The 25,033-nt window shown below is 46.7% G+C and overlaps 2 protein-coding genes across 5 annotated transcripts in view; one reads left to right on the forward strand and one right to left on the reverse strand.

The window, feature by feature from the left end:
• Nucleotides 1-251: 251 nt before the first annotated feature.
• LOC127578681 (syntenin-1-like) lies at nt 252-18,994 on the forward strand. Its single transcript, XM_052030962.1, has 8 exons — nt 252-322; nt 1,747-1,817; nt 2,928-3,031; nt 3,661-3,822; nt 8,149-8,324; nt 10,021-10,192; nt 15,783-15,874; nt 17,862-18,994. Exons 3-8 carry the CDS (start codon nt 2,963-2,965, stop codon nt 17,911-17,913), a joined length of 723 nt encoding a protein of 240 aa, XP_051886922.1. The 5' UTR covers nt 252-322; nt 1,747-1,817; nt 2,928-2,962; the 3' UTR covers nt 17,914-18,994.
• Nucleotides 18,995-20,010: 1,016 nt separating this feature from the next.
• Nucleotides 20,011-25,033, reverse strand: part of LOC127578676 (syntaphilin-like) — a 39,199-nt gene continuing 34,176 nt past the window's right edge. For all 4 annotated transcript variants that reach the window (XM_052030957.1, XM_052030953.1, XM_052030956.1 and 1 more), the window contains one exon: nt 20,011-24,605. In XM_052030957.1, the coding sequence (XP_051886917.1) occupies nt 23,621-24,605 (985 nt within the window). In that variant the 3' untranslated portion in view covers nt 20,011-23,620. The remainder of the gene's footprint in view (nt 24,606-25,033) is intronic.

Here is a 25,033-nt window from a genome sequence, read left to right on the forward strand (position 1 = left end):
GATCCGGCCCAGGTAGGTGCAGGTGTGTGGGGCCCACCGTCTGCAATTGTGGGAGGTGGATACATCAGGTCAGGTCTGGTCAGCACCGTCCGGCTGACTAATCACACCTTCATCCCCTGCCGTGGTACCTGCCTGCTGAAGGCTTTAAGGCTCTAGATGGAATTGGTGTCAATGGGCTTATCTCTGAGATTCAACTTGTACAATGTTTTTTGATAATATAGATCTGTAACTGATGACTCTGTCCATTTATACATACAGGTTGGACTAAAAGATGGCTCTGTATCCATCACTAGAGGACCTCCAGGTCTCCAAAATAATGCAGGTCAGTTTCAGGACAATGTTTGAATTGTTTTGAAGTTGAGTTGTTCAAGGCCGATCCTTTTAATGATAGTGAAGATAATCCAGCCTGTCACCATGGGTTTCTGAATTGGCTCATTCTATATTAATAAACACTCAGTTGCAAGCTGATTCTTAGCACAGAAGTTGTAACTTTTCAGAAGTAATTATTGATCACCTATGTGATAAGGACATCAGAAATGAAGCAGATCAGTAATGAACTTTAGAGGCGTGAATGTAAATAGTAACCTTTAGGTTGAGGTGAAAGGAGATGATACATCAGGCGGTGATGGAACAATGCAACCAGCTGTGTCAAAAGACAATACAGGTGAGTTGAAGTCAAAGACTGAAAACAGATGAAGGGAAGTCATGGATTACTTGCAGATTGGGTTAACGCCACAGTAAACTGATGAATGAATTGCATGGTGTTAACAAAGGGTTGCTGGCTATTAGTGGAAAGCAGATAGCAGTGGTTCAGAAAATGGTCCATCAGTAATGAATGAGGCACATTGTAATGAAAATGTAGGTGGAGAGACCATTCAAGGAAAGTGCTGGAGAAAATTTCACACCTCATTGCTAAGGGTAATTCCATGGGGAAATGTGAATGGATTACCAAAACGAGATGGGTAATAGGATTTCCCCCTGGTAGGAATATAGAAGAAGTCAGAGTTGGAGATACTGTAAGCCATTTAAACCCTTCATGCCTGTTCTGCCTTTCGTTAACTTCATGGTTGATCCTATACTTCTACTTCACTTTTCCTACCCATTCCCAAAATCTTCAAATTCCCTAGAGTGTCCAAATATCTATCAGTTTCGTCCTTGATGTAGTCAGTGATTGAGCAGCTCTCGAGGGGAGAGCACTCTTTGCACTCTCTCGATGGAGAAATTTCCCCCCAGCTGTCTTCAATGGTCAAAACCCTCATCCAGTCACAGTTACCTCTGGTTCTAGACTCTCCAGCCTGAAGACTTGAGGTCAGCTTGAGTCAAAACCAAGGTAGAAATGAAAGGGAACCTTGAAACAACATCAGCATTATGTATTGATACCAACTTTAGGAGTAAAAGGGTAAAGAAACAGCAAAGAGAATTGATGGATTTTTCTGATATAGTAACTTTTGGGATGGTGTTTACAGGGCAAATGATGTGGGAGAAGAAATGAGAAATGCCCAGTCAGATAAAGGAGGCTAAATCACTGTCATTTATAAATAAACAGAGGTATGCTTAAAACTTAAAATACATAGAAAGAGACTTAAGAACAAAATGGAAACTTAATGAGGCAACTTTTCTTTTAAACAAAAGCTGATATGGGAAATGAGTTGGGGAAGATTTATTCCTACATTCGTGTCTACATCTGGATGATGCCAACTAGCTGTTGTACAGACATCATTGACTTTTAAAGTTTAATTTCCTCAGGCCCAGTCCACCATTGTAGCCAAACCAGGCCTCGCCGGCCATCGAAGCCAAGGCCTTGGATGCTGGAGACGGTGAGTTACTACCATGTGTCTATGCACTGCCTCCTCCTTTTGATGTCCACACGTCCCCCTAGTCTTCAGGATTCTGCTTCTAGTTTGTGATCCAGACCCTGGTTTGGTCTCAGTGTCTGCACCTTCACCATTGACTGCCCTGCCCTGTCTCTGTAACTCCCTCCGGCCTCTGCACAGGACACAGTCCAGGTGGTCGTGCTGGGATCACGCTCTACAGAGTTCAGATCCCAGACAAACTGCTGCAGTCACTCTCTTTGTGTTCTGAGACTGGGGATAGAAGGGGATGGTTTGGCCTTTAGTACGTCACCAATCAGTTGTGGATTACTTAGCAGACAAAAATCTTAAGATGCTGGAAATCTGAAATAAAAACAGAGATGCTAGAAATAGTCAATGAGCCAGGCAGTGTCTGTGCAGAGAGAAACAGAAGAATTGAAGGATTATTTGGGCTGGTGGGATCAGGAGGAAATTAGTTAGGGGGTTTATTCAGTTGGGGATTAATTTGCAGGGTGGTAACTCGGGGGGGGTGGGGGGGGGCGGGGGGGGGGGGGGCGCGGGTGGGGTGGCTAGTCAGACTCAAACTCTTAGCACAATGAGGAGGATGTTGCCCAAGAGGTAACAATCATAATGATGGGGAAAAATAGGTTGTACTTCATGGAAGAGATGGGGATGGGGTTTAAGAGTCAGGGGGGGATTAATTGAGGAGCCTAGGTAGGTCCTTGTATTTGCTCTATTTTCATTAGTAGAGGGATCAAAAACCAGGGGGCAGAAAATTAAGGCAATTGATGAAAAACTTGGAGGGGGAGATGCGGAAAAGTCTTCCACGGTCGCACTGTGGAACATGCTGTCTCGAAGGATGGGAGATGCTGAAACACACACCAGTACTTGGATGTAACCCTGCAGGATGGGAGACCAAGTGTTGAAGGGTGGGGTTCGGCTGGGCAGATCTCTTTCAACTAGAATGGAGATGATGGGTTGGATGTCCTGCTCCTGCTTTGGTAGCTTCTCCACAATGCTGTTAGTGGTCCCTTGTCCATGCTGGGTTTGGGGTGAAGTGACAAGGTCAGGGTGGGTACTCGGGCTTTCTGACCGGTGGTTCTCCTTTTGCCTTAGGCCTGTACCCAGACCTGCAGGAGCTGGGCCACTACATGGGTCTCGACCTGAACAATGAGAAGCTGCAGCAGGACATGTCTCTGGTGCCCGTCTCAGAATCTGGAGTAAGTGTCCAGTAGGGTTGGGTGAATGCAATGAACTCGGCCAACTGTTGCCCTTCTGCCTCCTCCATCATTCCCAAGGCAGCTGGATGTGCCGTTGAACCCTGGCCTTGTGATCAGAGGGACAGTGGGATAACTTCTGCCTTCAGCCAGCAATGTAATTATGTTGTCATCCTGTTTTAGTTGTGTTTTCCTTCATGTTAAAGTCCCTGAATTAAGTGAGTAGCGACATGAAGCAAGTTCTCGACCAGTGATCCCACACACTCCAACACTGCACAAGGTCGCACTTTAACCCAGCATCAGGATATCAGAGGTCACTAAGCAGCCATTTCATTCAGAGCACTGACTTGCGTGTCATCTAATTGAATGGCAGAAGCAGCCCGAAGCTGAATGGTATTCCTGTGTTAAATTTATGTCCCCATTCAACAAACTGAAATCCAGAGTTGGAGTCGGCCAGGGGTAAGGAACACACTCCTGAATCTCACCCCACTCTGGAAATCCTCCTGGAACCAGCAAGCACACCAAATGTCTCAGTTGTTTACCTGAGAGATTGTGTTTGGGATTGAGAGGGTGTTTGTAGACCTGCATCTGGTTTGATCCTCAACTACAATTTATTTTGTTTCACTCCACAGCAAGTTGCTGGCAGTCAGTCTGCCCTCGGTAACATGGTGGCCCCAGTGACTGGAAACAGCCTGGGGCTCCACCGAGCGGAGATTAGAGCTGGTGTCCGGGAAGTGATCCTCTGCAAGGACCAGGATGGAAAGGTTGGACTGCGTCTGCGTTCCATTGACAGAGTAAGTAGCCCCATCCCAAATGGACTCCAATGTCCTATCACACACACAACCACGGACTCACTAATTATAATGGTGCATTTTCCACTCTCCCGTGTGCGTGAACCTTTGCTGGCCTGTTAACACATGGTTCAAGCTAGACTATCAGAAGAAGGTTAACCTGGGACTTCAATGGTGAGCCCTGGACTAGGATAAACCGATGATACCAACAGTTAACAGCTCCAAGTAGAAAGGAAGTCTAGCTGTCCAACCACAGCCACACCCAAAGCCATTAAGTAGATCTGTCCCTTAACGTGCCATGTTAACCTAGCACTCAAAGCCAGGAGCTGAGGCAGGATTGGCCCATTTGGCTTCTCATTCTGTGGGATCACAGTTGATCCCATATCTCCTCCACTTTCCCAATCCCTATATCCTCTTGATTTCCTTGGATTCAACAATATTTCAATTTCAGTCTTGAAGATATTCCACAACCGGGTTCTCTTTGAAAGAAAATTCCAGAGATTTACAACTTGTATAGAGAGAGAATGTTTCCCACGGCTGAGGATCTGGAACCGGGGCTCTTGGTCTCGTTAAGGGTCAGCCATTTAGGACTGAGATGAAGAGAAATCTCTTCACTCGGGCTGGTGAACCTTTGGAATTCTCAAACCTGGGGGGCTGTAGGGGCTCGGTTCTAGAGCTCATTCAAACTAGACATTGATGGATTTCTGGATATGGAAGGAATGTGGGGGTCGTGCGGGAAAATGGCATTGAGGGGAAGAATCAGCCGTGACCTTGATGAGCAGCGAAGGAGACTCAAAGGGCCAAATGGCCTTCTCCTGCTCCTATTTCTTGTGTTTATACCATCGAGGACATCTTCAAGAAGGCAGCGTCCATCACTAAGGACCCTCCCCATCCAGGACATGCCCTCTTCTTGTTACTACCATCAGGGAGGGGGTACAGGAGCCTGAAGACCCACACTCAATGACTCAGAAATAACTTCTTCCCCTCCACCATCAGATTTCTGAATGGTCCATGAACTCTACCTCATTATCCTTTTTCTAAATTTCGCATTATTTATTTATTTATTTTTGTAATTTTATAGGAACTTTGTCTCTGCACTGCACTTCTGCCACAAAACAACAAATTTCACGTCGTCTAAATCAGTGATAATAAATCTGATTATAAGGAATAAAAGCAGAAGTGGGCCCCAGTGCCTGTCCTACCATTAAGATCCAGCGACACTTTCCTGCACTGTCCCCATATCTGTGGATTCCCTTAATACCCAAAAATCCATCACGCTCTCTCTTGAATGTACTCAGCAACCGAGCCTCAAGGTCCCTCTTGAGTAGAGAATTCCAAAGACTCGCCACTCTCAGGGACAACCTCCTTCTCCTCTCTGCCCTGAATGACCACCCTTCTCGACAGCATAGCCACAGGAAACGTCAGCCCCGCATCTCACCTTTCAGTTCCACTAATTTCTCAAATACCACTTTTATAGTAACATTAATTTCTCTACCGTTTTCTTACTCTCCAAATAAATCCATCTTGGTCCGTAAGGGACCCACATTAACCTCTCAAAATTCTTTTTTATTTTAACTTTTTTTTGCGGTGTGTTTTATATTTTATATTTCTGAATTTCTTGGTCCTTCTTTGCTGAAATTTGAAATATTCCATATCCTTTTGCCAACATTGTAAACCTGTCTCTTTTATCTAGTAGTTTCTTTACCTTGTCAGCCATGGCTAGACCATATTTCTGGTTGAGTGTGTGTACTTTAAACCATGTACTGATTCTCTAAATGTTAGCCATAGCTTGTCCTTTTAATGTAGTTTCCCCCTCTCCCAAAACCATCTCCACTGTACATTTGCTTTCCTTCCTCAGATTTAAGACTTATTTTAAGGTCTTGTTTCAGTTCTCAATGGCCGATCCCCTGCTCTGAGATTGTGACCTCTGGTTTTGTGGCCTCTCATCATAATAAGAACAAAACGGGCGGGAGATGATTCTGCCTGTGCCGGATCTTTGTCGCAGCTTCTGAATTCTTCCCGTTTACCTGCTATCATCCCCAGAATTTATCCGGGAACTTTTTAAACTCCTATTGAACCTGCACCTGCCTCCCTTCCCTTTCCAGCTGCATATTCCAGATTACTACTCGACGTACAGCACAAGGTCTTTCCTCATCTCCGCCCTGTCCCCATCCCTGCTCCTCTTAAATCCATATCCCCTGGTCACTAACCTTGCTGCTACTTGAACTACTTTCCTCTCTTTCACTGTCAAAGCCATTCTTGATTTTGAACAGCTCTAATAACTCTCCTGTTAACCATCTTCACTCGGGTTCTCCATTTGTGCTTTTGCTAGTTGTAGAGTCAGAATTGTACAGCACAAAAATAGGCCCTTCAGCCCAACTCATCCCTGCCTTCCTAAGCTAGTCCTGTTTGCCTGTGTTTGGCCCATATCCCTCTAAAACCTTCCCATCCATGTTCTTGTCTAAATTCCTTTCAATTGTTCCTGCCTCTACCACTTCCTCTGGCAGCTCGTTCCACACACCCACCACCCTCTGTGTGGAAAAACTTGCCCCTCGTGCACCCTTTAAATCTTCCTCCTCTCACCTTAAACTTGTGCCCTCTTGTTTTAGATTCCCCTACCCTGGGGAAATTACACCCCTCATGATTTTATAAACCTCTATAAGTTACCCCTCAGGCTCCTGTGCTCCAGGGGATAAAAGTCCCAGCCTATCCAGCCTCTCTTTATAACTCAAGCCCTCCAGACCTGGTAAAGTCCTCGTGAATCTTCTCTGCGCCCTTTCTGGCTTAATGACGTCCTTCCTATAGCTGGGTGACCAGAACCGCACACAGTACTCCAAGTGTGGCCTCACCAACATCCTGTGCAGTTGTAACATGACTTCCCAATTCCTGTACTCAATGCCCTGACTGATGAAGGCAAGCATGCCAAATATCTTCTTCACGACCCCGTCCACCTGTGTTGCCACTTTCAGGGAACTATTAACTTCGAAGGAGGTGTATAGTTAATCCCCCTTCCGTGTAACCCTTTCACATCTGCCTGAAGACAGAACCTGCCTGCCGTCTGTTCTTTCTGCACACTGTAATTGGATCCCATCTCCTGCTTCGTAGTGATTACCAGTTGTGCTGATTCATTAGCTGAGCTGAAAGGTTATTCCCCAACTCATTTGGTCACCTCTGTGCATCATCCATGATTCCCTTCTCTCTTGGTTTCTTGGTTTGGTTAGAGAATAGCTTGGCAAACTGCTTCAGTTTGACTAGTTTTTTATTTACTCATTCATTTTTGGGATCTGGGTGATTTCTGCAAGAGCCAGAAGTTATCGCCCATCCCTCACTAACATTGAGAAAGCAGAAGTACTTCACATGTGGCCCTAAACAGTCCTTCCAGGTGAGGCAGTCCTTCACATGTGAATCCATTGGTGTCATTTATTGCATCCGGTGCTCCTGGTGCGGCCTCCTGTACATCGGTGAGACCCGACGTAGATTGGGGGATCGCTTCGTCGAGCACCTTCACTCCATTCACCGTAACAGCCAGGATCTCCCGGTGGCCAGCCATCTTAATTCCACTTCCCATTCCCACACCTACATGTCTGCCACGGCCTCCTCCACAGTAGTGTAGCGGTTACCGTAATGCTATTACAGCGCCAGCGACCCGGGTTCAATTCCCACCACTGCCTGTAAGGAGTTTGTACGTTCTCCCCTTGACTGTGTGGGTTTCCTCCGGGTGCTCCGGTTTCCTCCCACATTCCAAAGACATACAGGTTAAGAAGTTGTGGGCATGTTATGTTGGCACCAGAAGTGTGGCAACACTTGCGGGCTGCCCCCAGAACACTCTACGCAAAAGGTGCATTTCACTGTGTGTTTCGATGTACATGTGACTAATAAAGAAATCTTATCTTAAGTTGAGGCTAGATGCAGCTTAGAGGAACAACACCTCCAACCTGACGGAATGAACATTGATTTCTCTAACTTCTGGTAACCACTCCCATCTGTTTCTACCCCCACCCTCCCCCCCCCCCCCACCTTTTGTTTTCCCTTATCCCTCTGGCCCCTTTACCCCTTCTCTCCTTATGGACGAGCCTCCAACTGAAGCTGTGTGTAACCAGTTGGGAATCCCATTCCAGTAAGTGAGGAAGATCAGGCGGTGACTCCCTTCATATCCTGGGCCAATATTTACCTTTTTAATCAGCTGGTATGGGATCATTCTGTGTACAAAACTGCTGCCACACTTCCAACAGTAGAACTGTTTCACCAAAATATAAAGTCATAACAACATGTTGTTTAAAACAAAAAGTTATTCTCTTTGACCATTACCAACTTGTGCTTTTCTTTTAGGGAATTTTTGTCCAGTTGGTGCAGGCTAATTCTCCTGCTTCACTTGTTGGCCTGCGATTTGGGGACCAGATCTTGCAGCTGGATGGAAATACATGTGCTGGCTGGAGCACTGACAAAGCTCATAAGGCACTGAAACGGGCACCACAGGACAGGATCTCTCTCATTGTCCGTGATCGGTGAGAACCCCAGTCACGATTGCACTGTTGGGAAGGCATGTCAAGGTTGGGGGGGTAGCCCCCTTGCAAATCCTCTATAATTGTCTGTAAGAATTAACTCTCAGCTTATTGGAGACTCCTTAAAGTTAAATAAGCAGTAAAGTATGTGGAATTGTATATGAATAAGGAATAGGCCATTCAGCCCATCAAGCCTGCTCCACCATTCAATGAGATTATGGCAGATCTGATTGGAACCTCAGCCCCACATTCCTGTCTGCCATTGATATCCTTTCACCCCATTGCTTATCAAAAATCTTTCTCCCTCGTGTCCTAGGAAATGCACAAAGACTGTGAGAGTTCCAAAGGTCCATGACCCTCTGAGAGAAAAAGATTTTGCCTCATTGGTTTTGAGTGGATGACTGTCAATTCCAGGTTTTCCCACAGGAAGAAGCATCCACCATGTCAAGGCCCCTCAGGATCTTGTCTTCATCGAGACCCTTCTCACTGTTCCAACGTCCAGCGAATACAAGCCCACCAGCCCAAACCGCTCATTGCACACACTAGTGTACAGGTGACCCTGCGTTACAGACATGAGAGTTACAGAAATTCACCCTTACAGAATTCACAAATCAATACCCAAAAATTCGGGATATGGAATCAAATTTATACCTGTGGAATTTATGTGGAAAAAAAATCAGTAAAAAAAATTAGTTTTCAACTCTCATTTCCTGTCACACGCACAGATGATGCAGCTTCATGTTATGCAAAAGTGTGATTATGGCCCGTTTTCTAGGAATGCAACCCCTCTGCAATGCAGGGGATGTCTGTGGTAAACGTTCCCTGATATCTTATGACCAATACTGAAATAGTCAGCAGTCTCTCTTTCCCCAGATGCATCATCTCTCATTCTGAACTGAGAGTTGTACCCTATACTCTCTCACCAAAAAAACCTACTTCAACAGCAGAGTCTGAAATAATCCACTATCTGCTAATGAATCCATCATGTGTGCCTTCATCACCTACCGTCTGCACTCCTCTAGTGTTGTCCCAATAATGCTCCATAAACATCACCTCAATTGACCTCTGTCTGAACTTGTACAGTCTCATTCACTCATCACCAAGTGTATTTGTTCTTGGTCCAGTGATTCCCTCCACAATTCACCTCTCCCCATCTCCCCAACCTTCTCCAGCCCAACAACCCTTGATCCTGGGATCTTGTGCATCTCCCACTTCCCATGTTTCACCATTGACAGCTCTGCCTTCAGCTGCTGGGCACTAAGCTCCAGAATTCCTTTCCCTTTCCCAAACATCTCCATCCCCAACGAGGACTTTGCAGCGTTGGGTAGATGAAATCGGTCCAGTGAATGGTGGAATAGACCAGAGTGGCTGAATTGTCCATTTCTGTTCCTGGTCTATTGCCCTGTGTTTTCACTGGAGCCTTACCACTGTCTGAGCTCCTGAGTTGCACTGGTCTGTGTTTCTGGCTTGCAAGGTCTCCATCCTGGGGTTTCCTCACATCTGGGACTGTAGTGGGCTGACTGCTGGGGATTGAAGTTACAGATGGCATCAGGACCATTGTAACAAGGGACTGATGGGATGGTGGGAGAGCAGACCTCTTGCTCAGACTTATCGTTTCTGTGTTCCTCTGGGTTTGTGCCTCTTCCTGGTAGATTCAGCTTATCTTATGTCTTCGATGATTTCTTTAACTGTCCTCTAGGCCATTCCAGAGAACAATCACATTGCATAAGGACAGCAGTGGACACACTGGATTCATCTACAAACGCGGGAAAATCATCTCCATCGTGAAGGATAGTTCCGCCGCCAGGAACGGGCTTCTGACCGATCATAACATCTGCGAGATCAATGGCCAGAACGTCATTGGCCTGAAGGTGAGGCACAGTTTGCGAAGCTTCAATAACCCATGTGCAAGAATGTCACAGATGCTGGAACGATAAATGAGAAAGCTGGAAATACTCAGCAGGTCAGGCAGCATCTGTGGAGGGAGAAACAGAGCAAATATTTCTGGTTGGTAATCTCTCTTCAGAACTGGGAAAAGTTGGAAGGTAAAGCGTGTTTTATGAAGCAAAGAGAGGGAAGAGGGGACAAGAGAACAAAAGGACGGGTGGAGGATAGAAGGTTGGTCGTACTTGGGTTGTTTTCTCTGGAGCAGCAGAAGCTGAAGGGAGACCTGATAGAAGTTTATAAAATTATGAGAGGCGTAGATAGAGTAGACAGCCAGAGTCTTTTTCCCAGGGTAGAAATACCAAAATACCAGAGGACATGCATTTAAGGTGAGAGGGGGAAATTTTAAAGAAATTGTATGGAACAAGTTTAATTTACACACACAGAGCGGTGGGTGCCTGGAATTGGCTGCCAGGGGTGGTGGTGAAAGCAGATACGATAATGGTGTTGAGGTGGCTTTTACATAGACACGTGAATATGCAGGGGACGGAAGGACATGGATCATGTGCAGGCAGAAGGGATTAGTTTAATTTAGCACAGACATTGCCCCGGCCAAAGGGCCTGTTCCTGTGCTGTAGTGTTCTATGTGCTTATGATCACAAAGTGGGTGAAGGAACTGGGTGGAACAGGGTGTATTGTCAGGCCCTGGCCCAACAGTACCTGACAATACACGAGTGGCTCTGTTGCATCAGGCCAGGCCAGCTTTTGTCTGTTCACGGCCTCCCCTACTGCCAAACTGTTGCTTCACACAGATTAGAGGAACAGCACCTCATATTCTGCCTGGGCAGTCTCCAACCTGACGGCATCAACATTGATTTCTCTAACTTCCGGTAACCACTCCCCTCTGTCCCCCCCCCCCCCCAACCCTTTGTTTTCCCTTAACCCACCGGACCCATCACCCTTTCTCTTTCCCCTCCCCTGCCCCCTCCATCTGCCCCTCACCCACACCTTCCTCCCTCTGGTTCCCCTCCCCACCTCCTTCCCTTTATTCCATGGTCCACTCTCCCCTCCTGTCAGATTCCATCTTCTTCAGCCCTTTGTCACGTCCACCTGTCACCTCCCAGCTTCTTACGTGATTCCCACTCCCCCCTCCCCCACCCTCACCTGCCCATCACCCCCTCACCTGGATCCACCCATCACCTGCCAGCTCTTGCTCCACCCTTCCCCCACCTTTTATACTATCTCCTCTCTTTCTTTCCAGTCCTGAAGGGTCTCAACCCGAAGCATCGACTGTCCATTTCTCTCCATAGATGCTGCCCGACCAGCTGAGTTCCTCCAGCTCCTTCGTGTGTGGCTTCAGCTTTTAGTAAGTCTGTGCACAAAAGCTGGCTTTTGTGGGAGGTGGTGGATGTCTGCCCACAGATTAGCAGGTCAGTGCAGGTCCTATCTCTCAGTGTATGGCTTCACATAAGGCCTGCCTGCCCACACCAAGCCTGAGAGGGCCCCACTATTTGTGTCGGTTTTGAGTTGCATATCAAAAGTAAACACAGGTTGAGTTTTGATTGGCTACAATCAGATTGGATTTTAATTTTGTTACAAGGCAGATCTTTCACGTCTTACAAGTCAGTGATAATAAATCTGATTCTGTGGAGCCTGTAAGAATCTGTTAACCCAGAGCCTACAGCACAGCCTGCTGCAGGGAGTGTGGAGGGTGAGGGAGGGATGTTCTGTCCCCCCACCAGTTGACCGTAATTTCACTGAGAGCATGTACTTATGCAGATATATATAACACTACTTTTGAGGCAGAACTAATCCCTACACGCATTCCTCACCTGTAATCATCCCAATAATTGTAATAGGCTCACAAACTGCAACAATTATATTGACTGCACAAGCCCAGAGACTGTAATAACTTTGACAATCACAGTGCTGCAAAGTGTAAATATTACTTGCAGTAACTAGATTCTTTTAATTGTATTGGTTTATTATTGTCACTTGTAGTGAGGTACAGTGAAAAACTTGTCTTACAAACCGATTGTACAGGTCAATTCATTACACAGTGCAGTTACATTGAGTCAGTACAGAGTGCATTGATGTAGTACAGGTAAAAACAATAACAGTACAGAGTAAAGTGTCAAAGCTACAGAGAAAGTGCAGTGCAATAAGGTGCAAGGTCACAACAAGGTAGATCGTGAGGTCAGAGTCCATCTCATTGTATAAGGGAACCGTTCAATAGTCTTATCACAGTGGGGTAGAAGCTGTCCTTAAGTCTGGTGGTACGTGCCCTTAGGCTCCTGTATCTTCTACCCGATGGAAGAGGAGAGAAGAGAGAATGTCCCGGATGGGTGGGGTCTTTGATTATGCTGGCTGCTTCACCAAGACAATGAGAGGTAAAGACAGAGTCAAAGGAGGGGAGGCTGGTGTCCGTGATGTGCTGAGCTGTGTCCACAACTCTCTGCAGCTTCTTGCGGTCTTGGGCAGAGCAGTAATGAGTAAAGGCAGCTAATTCACAGGGTATGTTTTCACAAAGTCTTTGCTACCTGTCTCAGCACTTTTTTTTATTTCAGATATTCAGCTGTATTGTGATTTTTGCTGTCTGCACTAGTAACTCGAGTCCCCTGCCTCTGGCAGCAGCTTGCAGCAGGGGACTCGAGTTACTAGTTCAGAGAACTGCTGTTGGTTGTGAGCCTGCACTTTCTGCATCTATCACCAGGTGGGGCTGCAACACCCAGTGACTCATTCCTCTGACTGTTATAATTGGAGTTGATATAGTATGTTTGCAGTGCCTCTAATAATTACAATGCAGGGTCTGTAATAATTACAAATCAGAGTTTGTAATTACACTTGCACACTCTGACTTGGCTTGTGTCGGTGACTCCTATATCCTGTTTGGGTGCTGAATCGCTTTTCCAGTGGCTCAGGAGTGAATCAATGTGTTGCTAGGGAATGGTTTATTAAACAGCTATCACACAGCCAGCTGGAAGGAGCTGGTCACTGGGGAATTCAGTCAATGTACCGAATGTAAAACTGGTGGCAGGAAACCTTCACCATAATGTCAAATATCAAATAAATCATCAAGGTCGATCAGCATTTGGAAAGAAAGGAAGGAGTTGGGCTTACAGACTGGATGGTAATGGAAAACCCTTTGCCTGTTCCACCAAGTAGCGCAGTCGCCCCGGACCTGATTCTAACCCCACCCTGAAAACCTAGCAGAAACATTCTTCCTGGCAAACATATCCTTAAAATAACATTACTACAAACAGTTGTCTGGATTTTATTGCATTTACTGTTTCAATAATCAAAGAGGAAATAACTGATTAGTTAGAAATGCTGAATATAATCAAATCTAGTCAATGTGGTTTTATGAAGGGCAAATCTATGTTTGAGAAATTTGCTGGAATCCTTTGAGTGACGCAGCTAGTAGAAGTGCTACCCCACGGCACCAGAGACCCAGGTTCAATCCTGACCTCGCGTACTGTCTGTGTGGAGTTTGCACGTTCTCCCTGACTACCTGGGTTTCCTCTGGGTGCTCTGATTTCCTCCCATAGCCCAATGATTTGGAGGTCAGTAGGTGAATTGGCCATTGTAAATTACCTCATGAGTGTAGGCGAGTGGTTGAATCTGGGGGGGTGGGGTGGGGGAGGAAGTTGAAGAGAAAATGAGGAGATGAAATGAAATGGGAGTTGTGTAGGTTAAGGGTAAAATGAGTGGTTGTTGATCAGCATGGTGCACAGTAGGACTGGTTTCGATGCTGTTTTCACTCTGTGAGGATGTGACAGGGAGAGTTGATAGAGGGCCAACTTGTAGATGTAGTCTACTTACATTTCTAAAAACACATTTGACAAGGTGCCACTACAAGAGGCTGCTGCACAGAAGAGCCCAAGATGTTGGAGGAGGTGTAAACAGATTGTAAGCTGGCTCTCTGTTTTCTACATTTGTAACCAATGGGTCCTTTTCAGGCTGGAGCAACGTTACTAGTGGAATGCCCCGGGGATCAGTTCTTGGCACTCAATAGTTTACTATTTACATTAATGACCTGGAGGAGGGAACAAAATGTAAAGTCTCCAGGTTTGCCACTGATATGAAAATAGGTGGAAGAGCATGTTGTGATGAGGACATCATGGTTCTGCAATGGGATACAGATGGAGCAAGTGACTGGGCAAAAACCTGGCAAATGGAGTTTCATGTGGGGAAGTGTAAGGTCAAGCAATTCGGTAAGAGAAATCAAAAAGCAGTTTATTATCTCAATGCAAGAGAGACTGTAAATGAGTGAAGTTGGGGCTGATCTCAGTGTTCTAGTGCATGAGTCACAACACGTTGGCCAGCAGGTCCAACAGGTAGTTAAGAAGAATGGACAGTTTGTGCAGCCTGAGCGGACATGTGGAGGGCACCACATACAGGGGCAATTAACGGTCTGTGAATTTCTCCAAGAATGTAAAACGAAAAGTATAAGCAAGGAGATTGATAATGGCTTCATCGAATGAATGAATCTTCAGGGTTGATTGATCACAGGTTGGTTTTGAGAAGCCGGCAGTGGCAATTAAACTTAGCTACTGGTTGGAACCAGAACAACTGTACCACTCCAATCTCTGACAATAAAGGGATACAACGTGTCCTTGGAAAACGTGGACCACTTTCCCATATCTCAGCGAGAAATTCACCACCACCACCAGTGCACCAGCTGAGGAAAAGCGATTGCAAAAATTAAGATCTCAAGCCACACTGACCGAGTTCTTCATGTTGGTCTGATGAATGAGCTTCATCACTTGGGTATTTCTCTGTCTTAACCTTGGCCTCTAGTTACCTCAGTAATGGCAGCTCTTCTGCCTGGTGCTCAGACACTAGACAGAGCTGCAACTGTCTCCGAGCAGACCTATTGTCCCTGATATCACTACAGCCAGCTGCTCACCTCCTAGTTTATTAGGCCTCTGAGACCTCATGTCTTGGTAAAGCGAGCAAACTTCCCAATTTATTGCTGCTGCCGAGAGAATGTTACATTGGGATTTTGTCCCCATGTCTCATGCTGTTCTGCTTCCAACCAGTAGCTAAGTTTAATTGCCACTGCTGGCTTCTCAAAACCAACCTGTGATCAATCAGCCTTGAAGATTCATTCAATCGATGATAATGGCTTCAATCTCCTTGCTTATACTTTTTCTTTTACATTCTTGGAGAAGTTCACAGACCATTAAATGCCCCTATATGTGGTGCCCTCCACGTCTGCTGAGGCTGCACAAACTGTCCATTCTTCTGTTCTGTGATGGCCATTTTAACCCTCTCACTGTCACAGGGTACATCAAGCCCAAAAACACATTGCTGAAACAGGCTCTCTGTCCTCCGTTCATGGCGAGAGGTTGGCAGGTGAACGGGGGAAATGATTCAAAGGTGTTCTCGGACCCTCCTCCCAATTCCTGAGAGTCCCTGGACCATCTCTGCTCAAAGTGGAGAATGCGCCAATTCACAAGTGTTCCTTACAATCCAATCCCACCATCTGCTCCATCACTCCAGCCACCGTGGATGGCTGCAGTACCCATAGTGAAGATGTGGCTTGTGTTATAACATTGTTTCTCTGTTTCACAGGACTCTCAGATCACTGACATTTTGGCCACAGCTGGAACCACAGTGACTCTCACTGTCATGCCAAGTGTTGTCTTTGAGCACATGGTTAAAAAGTGAGTAACGCAGCATGAGAGAGGGTACAAATGGGATCAGTGGTGGCACTCGGGAATTGGAAGGTGCAGGGGGTACTGGTTGTCCCTGTGCTCAAATTTGGAGTCCTCACCTGCGTTCCATTTTCTCGGTAGCCCGCCTCCTCCCCATCTCCATGCTCCATGCCACCAGCTCTGCTGCCCTCCAAGGCTTCTCCATTTCTGGCCTCTTTCCCAAGTAAAGTTGTGAACAACCAAAAGTGGTGGCTGTGGCCTTGTACCCTGGAACCCAAGCCCCAGGTCTCTCCAGCTCCCTAACCCTCTTCCTGTTTAAGATGCTCCACAGACCTACCCTTTCTTTGACCAAACTTTGGTCAGCCCCTCAAATATCTCTGTGCTCTGTACACAAAGTGCTGGAGGAACTCAGCAGGTCAGGCAGCATCTATGGAGGGAAATAAACAGTCAACGTTTTGGGTCGAGACCCTTCATCAGGACCCAAATGTCGACTGTTTATTTCCCTCCACAGATGCTGCCTGACCTGCTGAGTTCCTCCAGCATTTTGTGTGTGTTGCTCCAGATTCCAACATCTGCAGAATCTCTTGTGTCTCTGCGCCAGTTTTTTGATTTTGTGTTCCTGTGAATCAATTTCAATCATAGCCATAGTTGTACAGCACAGGAGCAGGTCCTTCAGCCCATCATGTCCATGCAGCCCCTTTGTACCAATGTACACTAATCTTATTTGCCTGCATTAAGTGCATTGCCTTCAATGCCTTGGTGGTTCAAGTACTTGTCCAGATGCTTCTTGAATATGACGAGAGTATCTCCCCCACCAGCTTTTCAGGCAGCGCATACAGAACTCCCTCTGTGTGAATTTCCCCTGCAATCCCCTCTAAACCTCCTCCTCCTCACCATTTAACCCATGCCCTCCTGGTTTTGACACCCCACTATAGAACATCACAGCACAGGTCAGGCCCTTCGGCCCACAATGTTGTGCCGATATTTTATCCTGCTCTAAGATCTATCTAACCCTTCCCTCCCACATAGCCCTCCATTTCTCTATCATTCATGTGTCTATCTAAGAGTCTCTTAAATGTCTCTAATGTATCTGCCCCCACAACCTCTGCCGGCAGTGCGTTCCACGCACCCACCACTCGCTGTGTAAAAAACTTACCCCTGACATCCCCCTTGTATTTTCCTCCAATCACCTTAAATGGATGTCCCCTTGTGTTAGCCATTGTCGCCCTGGGAAAAAGTCTCTGACTATCCACTCGATCTATGCCTCTTATCATCTTGTACATCTCCATCAAGTCACCTCCCATCCTCCTCCTCTCCAAAGAGAAAAGCTCTAGCTCGCTCAACCTACCCTCATAAGACATGCTCTCCGATCCAGGCAGCATCCTGGTAAATCTTCTCTGCACCCTCTCTAAAGCTTGCACATCCTTCCTATGATGAGGTGACCAGAACTGAACACAATACTCCAAGTGTGATCTAACCAGAGTTCTATAGAGCTGCAACATTACCGCGTGGCTCTTGAACTCAATACCCCGACTAATGAAGGCCAACACACCATATGCGGCCTTAACAACCTATCGATCTGCGCAGCAACCTTGAGGGATCTATGGACGTGGACCCCAAGATCCCTCTGTTCCTCCACACTGCTAAGGGTATTGCCGTTGGCCTTGTATTCTGCCTTCAAATTTGATCTTCCAAAGTGTATCACTTCACACTTTTCCAGGTTGAACTCCATCTGCCACTTCTCAGCCCAGGTCTGCATTCTATCAATATCCTGTTGTAATCTACAGCAACTTTCTACACTATCCACAACACCACCAACCTTTGTATCATCAGGAAAAAGGTTTTTACTATTTACTCTATCGAACCCTCTGATGATTTTACATACCTCCATCAGGTCTCCCCCTCAGTCTCCTCCGCTCCAAGATGTTATTGCGCTTTTTGGAATGAGACGAATGTTGGGGTGTTGCTCAAGTAATGGTGTTTGTTGTGCTTCCAGGATGTCCTCTGGTCTTGTGTCTCGGATGGATCACTCTACTCCAGAGGTGTAAGAGCTGGTTGGCTTTGTGGAATTCACTCAGCGGAGATAGTGTGGAGCTATATTCACTGCCACCTTTCTTGAAATAAGCAGGTGGACCTCTGCTCTTTTCTCACCTGTACATCACATTCATGTTGATCCACACTTTACTCTGGCCTTGTCTGCTATCCCGTGAACCTCTCTGTCATTTTTAACCATTCTGGTGGTTGAACTCTCAATGCATTATATTAGCTACTGTAATTAGGGACAAACTTTATCTATCAGACCATCAGGAGCAGGCAGTGCAAAGGGGACAGGTTTGCAAGCATATTTATAGAACAATAGCCAATAAGAGTGGTTAATGATTCTTTGAATCCTAGGTTATGAAAGTGGAATGTGGCATATTATAAACCAATGACCTCCATAGCTAAAAAGGAAGCTGATCAGAACACACAGGTTGTATGACATGACCAACAGTAATGCAAACTCCCCAACGGTTGAGACCACAAGCTGGAGCCAAGCAATTGGCCATTTGAACTGATTTTGTGGGATTTCCATCTGGTAAGTTAAGGGGTGCTCCTTAATGTTCAACTGCAGAGATCACTGGAAAGGGAATCAACTTGGTTATAAACTTGCCTATTCTAGCAGCAAGGCAGGGTGAAGTTGATCACATCACCTAGCACAAACTGGGCACTCGCCTCTTCTACCTGTCCATGCTCACTGATCCACTCACACCTGCAACTAATTCTTGGCAAAGGATTTGTGATCTCAACATTTGAAATGCTGCTTCAATTCCCTTGTAATTTTCAAATGCAGCTAATAAAAACAATGTTAATCATTAAAATCACCTTGCGTCACAGAAACACTCAGGAGATTGCAATATTTTGTCTGTGTGGTGGTTCAGGTCCAACCTATAAGCTGGTGTAGACAGAAGTGCTCTAACAACTTGCATTTACTCTGATAATGTGGCACCCTTGTGGTGGTAGACTGATAGATTTTCCAGACTATCGTATGTTGCTCATATTAACACCCCAGCACACTATTTTAATGTCCTGATGCAGGGTTTAAACCCAAAATGTCAACAATTCCTACCCCCCCCCTGCCCCCCACACACAGATACAGCACAGATACTGAGTTCCTCCAGCAGATTGTTACTCCATATTCCAACATCTGCGATCTCTTGTGGCTGCACGTTTCTCGTGGTGTAATAAATTTTCCACTGAGCCTGTTGAACTTAAAGGGAATGTGAGGAAGCAAGGCTGGTGAGTCTAAAAGGAGCATGGGAAATGGAGTCCTGGTGCCTGGGAAACAACCAGGAGAGCCAGCTGCTAACCCACCTGGACTTTTGAACAATAGAAGACCAAAGTATTAGACTCTTACTGTATTTTGCACCTCTAACCTTGTAACCTCTCTAGAGGTGGTTCACGGGGATGGTGGAGCAGGTTTGTGCGCCACAACAGGTTGCTAGCACAGTCGAGCGGGGAGCTGTGTACAGAGGTAGAGAGGAAGGAGCATCTTAAAGGGGGTGGGAGAGGCAGAGGTGTGTTGGGAATTCCAGCATTTGGAATCTAGACCAAGAACAATGATTGGTAGTGGGCAAAGTATGGCAGGTGGTGGTACGTGAGGGACCAGAGTGAAATGAACATCCTTTGTTTTGTGACTGCAACCGGAAGAATGCATGTGCCCTGGAATGCCCCCGCTCAGGTCATGGTCCAGTGTTGGATATTTCATAGCCAGATGCTGGCTGAATCACATGGCCACCCATAACCCATCAACATAGCCATATGAATGCAGACACATAACTGCACCGGCATAGTGCATACCCTCTTTACTGTGCAGTGCATGGAAGGTAAAGTACTTGATTGGATTTTGGAAGCAGATGACACACCTTTTCCCACTGACTGAGGTTGATGACATTTGGAAACCTGAAGGAAAACCCACGATTACACTCACCTCGACTTGAAGCAAAATCTAGGCCAGTCCTGTCAATGTAGCAATGCTCTGAGGTTAAATTGATCTCCTGTCTCTGGATGAAGAAAATTCCGTATCGCAACGCTAAGGAGCCAGTGAGTTTTCTCTGGGGGCTTATCCTTCAACCAACATCAACAGAACAAGGTAATCACTCATTAGCACAATGCTACTTGTGGGAGCTGTGTGTAGATTGGTTGCTATATTTCATTATACATTAGTTATCAAGGGCTCAGAGAGGACCTGAGCCCATGAACAGCACTTTATCAAGAACAACATTTTTTCAGGCCAACTCCTAGCTTCAAGGCTGGTGACAAACCTTACGAAAGCCTCGACCTGAATGGTGAAGGTGGCAGTGGATGGTGCGTCAAATGTGAGGAACCAGAACTGTGGGTTAACATCTCCCAAGGGAAGGCCCATTGTACAATCCCAGTGTTTCCTGACAGCAATTCACATGTCCTGGAAGTTTTCCTGCAATACTTACACAAGGAGCCTAGAGGTTTCATGTGTTTTATTTCAGTTCACTCTGCTACAGAGTCAGTGGTACAAGTGATAAACAGAAAGTGATGAAGCCCCTCAGTCATCTGTCAGACAGCAATGGGTTCAGTGTTAGACTGCTTCATAGGAAGCTTCAACCTCTTGTGCCCAATCCCTTGTGTACACACACATAGAAACGTACTCACGCACACACACAAGACTCAAACAGACACAAAACAAGGACATTATCAAAAGAGATAATCACTGATGTTTTCTGGCCAGTATTCTAGGCTCCAGTGCAAGAGCACAGAGGAGATCGCACCAAGTTAATGAAAGAAGATCCCAGCACTCGGGCACATCCCATAGAGTACAAGAAGTGAGGAACTCATTAAACATCTATGGGCACATCATCCCCTCCAAACTAATTGCCACCCTGATCTGGGCAAGTGTCAATGTTACATCATGGTGAATTGGGACAACATCCTATCACTTGGCACCATCAGCACAAGGACTGCCAGTGGATCAAGGTGGTCTACTATCAGTAACAACATGGACAACTGGGAGATTGGGCAAAAATGCCATCCCTCTCACAACCTACAAAACGAATTAAAAACATAACCCTGTGATAGTTAAAATGTAGAGAATGCACTAATTTTAAACTGTGGTGAATTGATTTCTCTGAACATTTATAAACACACTGGAAAATTCTATACCTAATTAAAAGGACTTGCTGCACAAACAGATTTTCTGTTTTGTAAATTTGAAATAATTTACATTCCCTGAACACAGAATCCTTTGGTGAATCTCGCTCTGAATCTACCTGAAGTTCATTCACATTGTCTAGATTATTTATCATTTTCTTCTGAAACTCTCGACAAGTGCCCCACTATTTAAGAATTTCAGTAAAATGTCTGATAATCCAGTCCTTCTAGCCTTTCCTGAAGAGCCCTTCTTGAATCCATTTCCACAGGAATTATATGATTCCTGCCCTCCGACCCAATCTCCCAAACAAGGAATGGATCATCACCAGGGTTTCAATCAATTGAACTGGGGGAGGGAGTCAAAGTTGGATGATCTCATGACTTCCTGCTCCCTGACCAATGTTGACCTGTTACCAAGGGTTGGTAGATATCAGTAAGGTCCAGCACTGTGACTGATTCTCACCCCTCTTTATCCCAGGACCTTGGCCCAAAGATAGGCCAAGGCAGAATTGTATTTAAAAAAATCTATTTGTTAGCACCAGTTTAAAGGGTGGTGAATTCACTGGGAATGGCAGGATACCGTGCAACATTCCTGGGAGCAATGCCCAGGAAAACATCAGGAGGTGAACCCACATCTATTGTGACATTACTTTGCGGCAGCATTACTGACTGGAGATGCCCGTCTACAATGGTCTTTTATTTCAGGTTCTGAGGTCAAATCCAACCCAGACTGACTCCAGGACACTCCTTCCCCTTCTGCTGGCTATAAGGAAAGTAAGGAGGATGAGGAGGAGGCCTTTGAGCCATCTGAGCCTGCTCCACTATTCAAGTCAATCCAAACTGCCTGGGACCTCGACCAGAAATCAGGTTTACCATTCCACTCCAAATCCTTTGAGACTCTCACCAGTTAAATGTTGACATCAATGCAAGTTCCAACTGTTCCCCAGAATTCACAGACAGGAGGAGGACATTCCAGGTGTCCTTAACATGCCCTCTAATCTCTCTCTTAAATGACCAATTTTAATTTTATGTTGCTGCCCCTTATTCTTACTTTCCTACCAATGAGTTTTTGATATCTAATCCATGAAATCCTTTAATAGTTTCAAACACTTATTGTGTCCTCCCAAGAATGCAGACCACACACAAAATGCTGGAGGAATTCAGTGGGTCAGGCAGCATCTATGAAGGGAATTGGACAGTTGACCCTTCATGAAGGGTCTCAACCCAGAACGTCAACTGTCCATTCCATTCCCCCCCCAACAGATGCTGTCTGACCCTCTGAGTTCCTCCAGCGTTTTGCGTCCTGCTCCAGATTCCAGCATCTACAGTGTCACGTCCCAAGAATCCCAAGCCCAGTAAATGCAACCCGAACTGATTTAACACTGGATAAGGGTCCAATGCAAAAGACATGATCTTCGTCAAGCCTCAAACCACTCCCAAGATCAGACACCACTAATCCACCACTGGCTGTAAGTCAGATCCAAGGAGGGGGCCTGGTGATTGTTTTGGGCTGAGTTTGGGTCTGAGGAACATGGTTGGGAGGAATCCTATCTCCCTTCATGAATAGATTGGCAAGTTTACCACAGTGATGATTCACAGGAAGTCTGATCTGGCAGCTGGGAGCACAAAAATCCTCCTTTTCCACTTCCAAAAAGTAACACAGCAAAGCTCAAACAGTGCAACCACAAACTAACATTTTAAACAAATATGCGACGAATCGATTAAATAAATAAGGTTGTCACCACATAAAGGGGGAAGAGATGGACAAACTAATAGTCTATTTCCTGCAATCATACATTGATTGGGGCTATTGTTGAAGATCTGTACCAGCTGACAGGGAACAAGAGCCGGCAAATTATAAAGTGCGTTAATGGAGTGAAGGTGACATTTTGTAGTTGTGTTACTGACAGAGGTGTATTAAAAATTGCTTCAATACTTTGTCTTTAACTAATAAAAACAACAATGAATTCTTAGAACTGTGATGGAAATGGTCGCGGGAGTTTTCTGATGCACTGCAGTGGCATGCGATGGATCACAAGGTCCTGGCTTTTGACACTCACTTAGGTTATTTATTAATCTCTCTCTATATCATATATTTATGTATATTTATATATATTTGTGTGTATCAATGAACTGTTAATGTTGATACAAAGAGCCTGATCAGTGGGTGGGGATGGCAAGGCTTTGCCTGTCTGGGAGGTGAAAGGGGATGGGGAGAGGGGGCAGATGGTGTGGGGGGGGGGGTGGGGGGGGGAATGTTGTCAGTGGGTACGAGGATGAAGGCAGCGATGAGTGTCAAGGGGGTCTTGCATTATGGTGGGGCATCTAGACTAGCAGATGGGGCTTGGACAGGGGATGGTGGAGATCCCAGGATGGGGAATGTGGGGGTGGGGGCTAAGAGTGGGGATAGGGGGTGATGGCTGGGATAGAATGGGTGGGAGGACTAGAATGGAGAAAGGGGGCTGGAGAGGGAACAAGGGAGGGGGGCAGGGTAGGGTAAGGGAGGTCCATGAGGGAGAATGGAGAGGGACCATGAGGGGTGGGGATCGATGGTGGGTTGAGGGGGGTGGGGGCTGGAAGGAGGCGAGGTAGGGGCTAGCATGGGAAATGGGGACAGTGAGGGGAAGGTGCGCTGGTGCTCAGTCGGCGCAAGGAATGCAGAGCAATGATGCAGCAGCTGCGCAGCAGCACACCGATGTTGTAGAGGGGTTGGGAGCTGCCTCGCTGGGTGCTGATGATCCAGGCCAGGGTGGGGAAGGCAGGAACAGTCACCGCCAGCAGGTCCACGATGTAGTAGCGGCTCCAGTGGGTCAGCTGGCCACGAGCTTCCTCCACCACTGCCCGCCCTGGGGCCCCGGACAACACCTCTGCAGCTGACCGGCTCTCCATCAGCCTGGTCTCCAGGTCACCGCTGAGGCTCGAGAGAGTCTGGTGGGCGAGGAGTGGCTCTGGGACCTCCCCTTCCGAGGCGAGGCTGCTCGGGCTGCAAGCGCTGGACCTCAGCACCTTCTCAGCGATGACCTCCAAGTCAGGGTCGGGGGGAGAGTAGTCAGTCTGGACGCTCTGGTCCCGAAGGGTGACCCGTTGGGTCCCGGACTCGGAGACAGTCCCGTCAGCCTCGCGCCCCAGCAACAGTTTGGGCCTCGTGGTGAAGCTGGGTCCCTCCATTGCACGGTCCATCCCAGAAGCAAGGGAGGAGTAGTGGGGGACCGGAGCCCCCTCGATGCTCTGGAGGTCACCTGCCTGCTCACTCAGCTTGGTGTAGGTGGAGCTGCGGGTCAGAGACTTGGCCGGGGAGCCGGAGGTGGACTGAGAGGCTCCGTCCTGGGCCAGCTCCATACTGTGCAGCAGGGTCTCCAACTTCTTGTTCTGGATGTTGATGTCAATGAAGTACTTCTGGATGCCCTTGTCCTTCTCCACCAGGTTGTTCTTCACCGTGTCGATCACCTGCTTCAGCTGCTTGATCTCCTTCCTGGCCTCCTTCAGCGACAGCTGAGCCTCCACTCGGTGACATTCTTCCTCGATCCAGTCCTCCTGCATCCTGGCCAGCTGTAGCTTCAGGTCCTCCACCTCGCTCCCCCTGTGAAACCCACAGGACACCTCATCATTCACCCATCACTGACCATTCAGCAGAGCACACATCCCCTCCAGCCCTGACCCACGCCACATTCAGATCACCACCCATCTGATTCATAACTCCAGATACCACCTCCACATCATATCGTCAACTGGACAACAATGTATCACCTTCATCAACTGACCCCAAGCATCCACAGCCTCTGGAGAAGGGGGTGACACTGCCCGATCCTACATATATTTACATGAGAAGCTGCTTGGCTTCAATTTGAACATCAGTTCCTCCCTAAACTGCATCGTCCCCCATGGGAAATTGTACAATTCCTCTACTGAACCCTTTCAGCCTTTTAACACCACAGCCAGATCACACCACAGCCCCTGAACCTGTTAATCTCAGGGGAGTCCATTGCCTTGCATTTATGAAGCACACCG

This window comes from Pristis pectinata, chromosome 16, assembly GCF_009764475.1.
Source record: "Pristis pectinata isolate sPriPec2 chromosome 16, sPriPec2.1.pri, whole genome shotgun sequence".
Taxonomy (NCBI): Eukaryota; Metazoa; Chordata; class Chondrichthyes; order Rhinopristiformes; family Pristidae; genus Pristis; species Pristis pectinata.